An 8,157-nucleotide genomic window follows, 5' to 3' on the forward strand; every position below is an offset into this window, starting at 1 on the left:
TGTTCTCATGGTGGGATCTACCTCATGGCAACTTCTCAATCTGGGAAGCGCATTTAGATTCCTTCTACGCTCAGCAGAGACCATCAAGTGCTCCTGGGAGGCAGCTGAACCACACCAGGAACTCACTGTGGTTGAAACTCAAGCTCTACTCAGAGGTGTAGGCAGGGTGGAACTTAATGTCTTCATATGTCATAGAGTGGACCACCATCACACTTAGGTGAGGATGGGGATGAGGTGCCGCAGCTCTGCACCACTATGATGGGTGCTGGCCCAAGTCAAGACGATGGGTGTCCATCCCTATGAAGGGGTGCTGACTCCAAGCCAAGAAACATCTTCCCCACCATGGCAGGTCCCAACCAGAAGCCCAACCATCCTGTATCTCCAGCTTCAGGGGATATTTGGGATATGGGATGTGTATTATGGGATAACCCACCCGGATACTCTCTGGTCCTTCCTCATGGGGACCCTACCTCAACAGCAGGTTGTGTGGATGGGGGAGTGCTGGCTCAGAGGGCTTTTAGGGAGCTCTAGGGCTAAATTCCAGCTGATAGACCAACTGACCAACCCCTTGCTGCCATCATTGGGCAGCCAAGGGGACAGGAGGTAGAACTTCCCTTCCCGGTACCCAAACCCCAGCTTTGCTCTGCTCCAGGACCTCCAGGTCAACCCAAGTGCCAGGAATAAGAGGGGAAATACAAAGGGGAGGGAAAAGCTTTCTGCCCTTGTGCAACCATCCTGGAGCAATGATCACCAAGATCCGAGGCCCAGCCAGCATCCCTGTCCCGAGGCTGGGATGCGGGGAGCACACCAGCGTAGGTCCTTTAGGGAGCACAGCAGGGTGGGAAGTGGTGTCCTCTATCTTGCACCCCGAGAACCCCCCTTTTGTCCCATGTCCCTTCGAATTCCCACCGAACCCGCTCCCTTTCCCTCCAAACACTCTGTTCTTGGCAGTCCTGGGGTAAAAGTTGGACCCTTTGGTGATCTTAAAGGGCTTTTTAACCTGGTTGGTTCTGTGAGTCCTCGAATGGAAGATCCTTTCCCAGTAAATTTAACAAATCCATCCCAAATGGGTTATTTAAATGGCTCATTAATAAAAAAGACCTTCCAGGAATGGCCGAGATGCTGCTACAGCAAGAAGGGATGGGGCAGATCCTCTGTTTTGTTAGAAACCTTTATGGTTTCTAATGGGGGGGAAGAGGAGAGGCTCTTCCTCCACTGAGGCTGTGGAGACCCAAGGGCAAAGCTGTTTAATGCCATGAATTAGGAGCTTCTGGTAAATGAGGGTGTGCAGAGAGTGTTTGAGCAGCAAATATTAGCTCAGAGCACACAGGACAGTTGCGTTTTCAAGACAAGCAACGAAACCATCATCTCCCCTTTGGATCCTGCTTTGTTTTCCGAGCAAACAGGAGAGAAAACAGCATTAAGAAATGTTTAAACTCTTTCCGAGCAGAATGTTAACCCTTTGCAGGCGAAGAGTGGGAGCTCACATTAACTCATCATTTCCCACTGGACACCCATCCGGTGCTTTATATTCCGTAGTTAATAACTAACCACAGGTCCCTACCTCCAAAAAAATAAGTATATTCCCTTAAATAACTATTAAAAATGAAGGCCAATGTATTTGTGAGCACTTTGGGGTGGCTTTTGCACCATCTTTATGTTAGAAACACAGATTTCATGGGGCTAAAAGGCATGAAGCCACCCTGAGGTCTGTGTGAGCACCAGGAGCAGCCTTTGGTCAGTTGAGATCTAGAGAAAAGAGGTGAATGTCTGAAGTTTAAGGTGTTTTTCAGTTTTCTTATTGAAAACCTCATGTGGGGGATGAGAATAAAGAAGGGAAAGAAAAGCTTTGAAGCTGCAGCTCAACGAAAGAGGAAAATGTGAAAGAAAAGAAGAAATAAGTGAAATACAGCGAATAAGAAAAGGAAAGGGAGGATTTTAAGCTGCAAACAGGGGATTTTGGTTAATTTAAACCCCAAAATGCTCAATAAAGGGATGATATAAGTTAAATAAAAGGAATAAACAAGAGAAAGGATTTCGAGCTGCAGCCAAAGGCATTGAAGTGAAACTGAAGTGAAATGATGATTATCATGCATTAAAGATCAAAACACCCAACAATCCCACATCAAACGTGTCCGAGCAGAATTCATCCCGTATTTAAAGGCTAAGAGTGAAAGAATTCCAGCCTTGGAATACATAGGGATGAGGTATGGAGAAATGAATGTGTTCAGCACGATGGATGGACAATGCTGCCCCAATGGGGCTCCACATGAGAACGAGTTAAAGGAGCTCATTAATTACTGTCACGTTAATCCCAGGGGGAATAAAGGGGTGAAGCCTCATTACGGAAACAGAGGAACTGGGATCAACCCCATCCCGTTTCCCAGGAGCCTGGTGATTCCCGGCTGCTCCGTCTCCAACATTCCCCCCTCTTGGGTGGGAAGTGGGAAATGGGAAAGCAAATGATAGAGCAGAATAAAGGCTCAACGTGTGGTTTGGATCCTCGCTCTGGTGGGCACCGCATGGGCAAAGCTCATGTCCCACATGCACACATGTCCTGCGTGCACACACATGTCCTGCTGCACACACACGTCGCACATCCACACACACATCCCACGTCCACATACACGTCCCCGTGCACACACGTCCCGTGTGCACACACACGTCCCCGTGCACACACGTCCCCATGCACACACGTCCCGTGTGCACACACATGTCCCCGTGCACACACGTCCCCATGCACACACATCCCACATGCAGACACGTCCCCATGCACACACGTCGCCATGCACACACACTCCATGTGCACACACACATCCCCATGCACACACATCCCCATGCACACACGTCCCACGTGCACACACACGCCCCCATGCACATGCATGTCCCCATGCACACACACGTCCCACGTGCACACACACACACATGCCCCAATGCACACACGTGTCCCCATGCACACACACACGTCCCACGTGCACACACACGTGTCCCCACGCACATACATGACCCTCGTGCACACGTCCCCCCCCCCACCCTCCCCGCTCAGCCCCGCCCCCGGAAGTGACGTTACGGCGCAGCGCGCGAGCGCGGCCGGAAGCGGCTTCGGGGGAGGCGGTGGCGGCGGGTGGGGAACGGTGAGAACGGGAATGGGAATAGGGATGGGAATGGGGATGGAAATAAGGATGGGAATAAGGATGGGAACGGGCCCCGGGATCCTCCCCGGGGCCGGGAGGATCCATCGCGCTGTGGAAGGGGGGGGCTGTGGTACCGGAGGCTCCGGGGGTCGGGGTAGGCCCGGGGGGGTCTGTAGTATCGGGGGGGGGGGGGATGAGAGGGCCCGTGTTAAGAGGGGGGGTACTGGGAGGTACGGGGGGGGTCGGGCTTTCGGGGGGGGAAGGGAGGTGAGGAACTGGGTGGTACTGGGATGTGCTGGGATGATGGACTGGGACATACTGGGATGATGGACCTGGACACACTGGGACAATGGACTGGGACATACTGGGATGATGGAGTGGGACATACTGGGATGATGGACTGGGGAATACTGGGATGATAGACTGGGACACGCTGGGATGATGGACTGAGATGTGCTGGGATGATGGACCAGGACATACTGGGATGATGGACCTGGACACACTGGGACAATGGACTGGGACATACTGGGATGATGGACTGGGAAATACTGGGATGATGTGCTGGGATGATGGACTGGGATGTGCTGGTATGATGGAGTGGGAAATACTGGGATGATGGACTGGGGAATACTGGGATGATAGACTGGTACACGCTGGGATGATGGACTGAGATGTGCTGGGATGATGTACTGGGACACACTGGGACAATGGACTGGGACATACTGGGATGATGGACTTGGACATGCTTGGATGATGGACTGGGACATACTGGGATGATGGACTGAGATGTGCTGGGATGATGGACTGGGACATACTGGGACAATGGACTGGGAAATACTGGGATGATAGACTGGGACACGCTGGGATGATGGACTGGGACATGCTGGGATGATGGACCTGGACACACTGGGACAATGGACTGGGACATACTGGGATGATGAACTGGGACATACTGGGTTGATGGACTGGAACATACTGGGATGATGGGCTGGGACAATGGACTGGGACATACTGGGATGATGGACTACACTGGGACAATGGACTGGGACATACTGGAATGATGGACCTGGACACACTGGGACAATGGACTGGGACATACTGGGATGATGGAGTGGGACACACTGGGATGATGGACTGGGACACATTGGAAGGTTCTGGTTGTAACGGGCTTTGGGAGGGTGATGTGGCGGGAGTGTTCCCCAGAGCCTGCAGGCAGGAATTCCACCGTGGAACGCTCGGTGCCCCCCCCAGCTCGTGCTCTCTGGGTCGCTGATCCCTCCCGTGACTCCAGGATGGAATCTCGCCGTCGCTCCAGCGCCACCGGAGCCGGTTGTGCCGGGATTGGGCTCGGCCGTGGCACCACCCGCCCGGAGAACTCCCGTCCCGCTGCCCTTTAGGAGCACGTGAGTGTTTGTGGGACCCTCGTGGTTGCCTCTCTCAGGCTGAACCCCCCAAATCTCTGCTTTGGGACGTCGAAGCTCCACTCCCGGAGGCACTGGGTGGTTGCTCCCCTAAACATGTCACCTCCCCACCCCGGGCTTCTCTTCACCCCCTTCTGCTCCTCTGGCTCGTGAGGGCCACCAGTGCTGCCTGAGCACTTCAATCCCTTCCCCAAGAGCAGACCCATCGGAAAGCAGGGAATGGTTTGGGTTGGAAAGGACCTTAAAGCTCCTCCAGCTCCAACTGCCTGCCACGGGCAGGGACACCTTCCACAGAGCAGGTTGCTCCAAGCCCCTGTGTCCAACCACAGCTTCTCCGTTCAACCCATTCCAGTGTCCCAGCACCCTCATGGTGAAGAACCTCTTCCCATTATCTCATCTAACCCTTCCCTCTTCCAGTTGGAAGCTGTTTCTCTTCACCCCATCCCTATATGCTGTTGTAGAAGCCCCCCTCCAGCTTTCTGTCTGAGGATGCCCACATCTCCCTGCTCCATCCCATTGCTCCTGTCACACTCTTCCCTTTATTCTTTTTGAGGTGCTGCCATGGAAGAGCAGCCGGGTCCTCCGGCCTCTGAGCTCCCTTTTTCCCAGAGGCTCTCCCCTCTTTCTGAAGGAGATGGGGCTGAAGGTGAAGAGGAGCAGGAGGAGGCTCAGGAGGAGGACGCAGCCGGGATGCAGCCAAGGGAAGAGCCGGGAGAAGGCTCCCCGGAGTGGCAAGGACAAGCGGGACGGTGCTGCTGCAGGCAGGGCTCTCCCACCCCTCGGGGTGCAGGCAGGTCCTGCAGGAGGAACGATGAGGATGAAGGAGCTACTCCGAGCCACCAGGCACCGGTGGAGCTGCGGCCGTGCCGGCGGAAGCACCGGCTCTGCCTAAAGCCTGAGACGAGCCAGGCCCCTGCATCCCCGGGGCAGGGGGAAGAGCCGGGACCTTCCCGTGGGAAGAGGCTGCGGTTGATCTGGAGCCGGGCGGGTGACTTCAGACAGAGGGTGATGGACAACGGGCTGGAGGAGGGACCACGGAGCAGTGAGGAGGAGGAGGAGGAGAGAGGCTCACGGTCCTGCTCTCCCGAGCTGCCCCTTCCCGGCGATGCCCGTCCCAAACCGGACTTTGTGCAGTTGATCGATGAACGCGGCATCTACTCCACGGCCAAGCTGGTGCTGGGCAGCGCGGTGGGAGAGCTGGAGGAGGCGGTGGTGGGGCTGCCCTCCCACCCCCCGCGGGGAGCCGGCGGCATGGGCGAGCTGGAGATCCGCGAGGTCATCGTGGACGAGAAGCCCTTCCAGTGCGGCGTCTGCGAGAAGGCCTTCAAACGGGCTTGGGAGCTCTTCAGCCACGAGGTGGTGCACAACGAGGAGCGGCCGTTCCGCTGCAACCTCTGCCAGGCTTCCTTCAAGCGCCACTCGGACTTCAAAAGCCACCGGCTGGTGCACACGGAGGAGCGGCCGTTCCGCTGCGAGCTCTGCGGGAAGCGCTTCAAGCGCTCTTCCAACCTGCAGGAACACCGGCGCATCCACAGCGGCGAGCGGCCCTTCCGCTGCCCGCGCTGCGCCAAGAGCTTCAAGACCCCCTACGAGCTGCAGCGCCACGCGCTCACCCACTGCGCCGAGAAGCCCTTCAAGTGCGCCGACTGCGGCAAGGACTTCCCCACCTCCAACGCCCTCCTGCTCCACCAGCGGCAGCACTGCGACGACAAGCCCCACGTCTGCGGCGTCTGCGGCAAGAAGTTCACCTACGGCCACAGCCTGAAGGTGCACGAGCGGGTGCACACGGGCGACCGGCCCTTCGTGTGCCCGCTCTGCGGGAAGGGCTTCAAGCAGTCCAACGCGCTGTCCTCGCACGAGCGGGTGCACACGGGCGAGCGCCCCTTCGTGTGCAAGACCTGCGGGAAGGCCTTCAAGCAGTCGTCCTACCTGGTGATCCACGAGCGGGCGCACACCGGCGAGCGGCCCTACAAGTGCGAGGTGTGCGGGAAGGCCTTCGCCCGGCCCTCCCTGCTCCTGCAGCACCACCGCGTGCACAGCCAGGAGCGGCCCTACAAGTGCAGCTTCTGCCACAAGTTCTTCAAGGACCTGGCCTACCTGGCCGTGCACGAGAAGGTGCACACGGGCGAGACGCCCTACAAGTGCAGCGTGTGCGACAAGGGCTTCGCTCACCCCTCCAACCTGCTGCAGCACCAGCGTGTGCACCGCGACGGCTGAGCCTGAGGGGAAGCACCACCTCAGGGGCTGGGGGACCCCCCCGAGGCCCAGCGTGGACCCCCCCAAAGCTGCGGTGCTTCTCCTGAGCCCGTTGCCAAACCCGGACCTGCCTCCGTTGGGGGGGTGATCCCAGCGGGACCTTGCCCAAGCCCATGGGCTGGAGTGGCTGCAAGCTCCTGGTGGGCACATCGTGGCTCGTGGCACGGTGTGGGATGGACGTTCCTGGGTTTGGGGTGGGAGATGCCACAACGGTACAAGTAGTGGAAGGAACCACGGGGAAGAGTGAGGAGTGGACACCTCCCTTTCCCTCCTGAAGCCTTTTTGGGTTCAGCGTCCCATCCATATCTCATGCTGCTGCTAATGACCTGGTTCATCACCTCCTTTTATCCCACCCCGGGGCGCTGGTGGGGCTGGTAGGGAGCAGAAGGGGTGGTTGGGGGGTGCATGCTGCTGCCATCCACTTCGGGAGCCTCAGCAAGTGATGGTGCTGGAAGTTCTCCAGCATCTCCTGGGACTTTCTAGGTAAGAGCCTGGATTGAGGCCGGGCAAGTGAGACACGACCAGCCCTCGGCATCATCCTCCTCATCCTCCTCTCGCTTCCTGGAGTGACCCCTGTGCTGCTGAGCAGAGGGTGGCACATGGACCTTTGCTCATGAGGATGAGACAAGACCCTCGTCTTGATGATGCCCTCATGCTGTCCCTCGGACTCCTGGAGATCCCAGGTCCCACCATGTCCCCCCATTCCGTACGGTCCCTGTAGTGCTGGGAACAGGGGGGTGGGATGTGCACACTAATTACAGGATGGTTATTTAACAGTGGCTTTGTCTCGGCGTCTTCAGCTCATGGCTGTGTCCAGCAGGGGCCTGACGTGGTCCTTGCTGGTCTTGCCACCTTCTCCCAGTGTCCTTCAGACATGGGTGGGAGGTCGCTTGACAAGGAGAGACCCATCAGATCCCTCTTGGGCTGATTGGGGCTGGTGGATCCACCTCCCGTTTCAGCCCTTGGGGCAGCTCTGGTCTATGTGAGGCCGTTCCTGGCTGAGGATCATGAAGTTGTGATTTGATTTTGGGGTTGAGCCTGTTCCTGAACATCCTTTGTTGCCCAGCTGGTAGTGGGCACATCTCAAGAGGTTCCCATGCTGGGATCTGCTTTCTCCACATGTCCCTGAGGTGGGAGGAAGGGGTTTTCCAAGCAGTTGATGGAGCTGTGGGGTTGCATTCAACTGCTGAGGCTATCAGAGATGGGCTGGGATACCTGCTTGGCCTCCAGCTCCTCTTCCAGAAGAGCTTGTGTCTCTTCTAGTCCCTATGTCCTATATTCCAGCCCCTGCGATGGGTGTCTGGGGTGGTCGAGGGTAGGTGGCACCGGGTTGGAGATGAGCATCC

At 57.1% G+C, this 8,157-nt stretch overlaps 1 protein-coding gene across 5 annotated transcripts; it reads left to right on the plus strand.

Annotated features, from left to right (window-relative positions):
- Positions 1-3,068: 3,068 nt before the first annotated feature.
- Positions 3,069-7,590, plus strand: LOC115618927 (zinc finger protein 501-like). 5 transcript variants are annotated; one of them, XM_030510883.1, is made up of 3 exons: positions 3,069-3,134; positions 4,386-4,537; positions 5,109-7,590. In XM_030510883.1, exon 3 carries the CDS (start codon positions 5,117-5,119, stop codon positions 6,770-6,772), a length of 1,656 nt encoding a protein of 551 aa, XP_030366743.1. In that variant the 5' UTR covers positions 3,069-3,134; positions 4,386-4,537; positions 5,109-5,116; the 3' UTR covers positions 6,773-7,590. The 5 variants fall into 5 exon arrangements, with proteins under 5 accessions (XP_030366743.1, XP_030366747.1, XP_030366746.1 ...); XM_030510887.1 differs by having other exon boundaries at positions 3,078-3,134; positions 5,187-7,590; XM_030510886.1 differs by lacking the exon at positions 3,069-3,134 and adding an exon at positions 3,270-3,288.
- The last annotated feature ends 567 nt before the right edge of the window (positions 7,591-8,157 follow it).

The sequence above is a fragment of the Strigops habroptila genome, unplaced genomic scaffold (assembly GCF_004027225.2).
Source record: "Strigops habroptila isolate Jane unplaced genomic scaffold, bStrHab1.2.pri NC_044300.1_ctg1, whole genome shotgun sequence".
Classification (NCBI taxonomy): Eukaryota; Metazoa; Chordata; class Aves; order Psittaciformes; family Psittacidae; genus Strigops; species Strigops habroptila.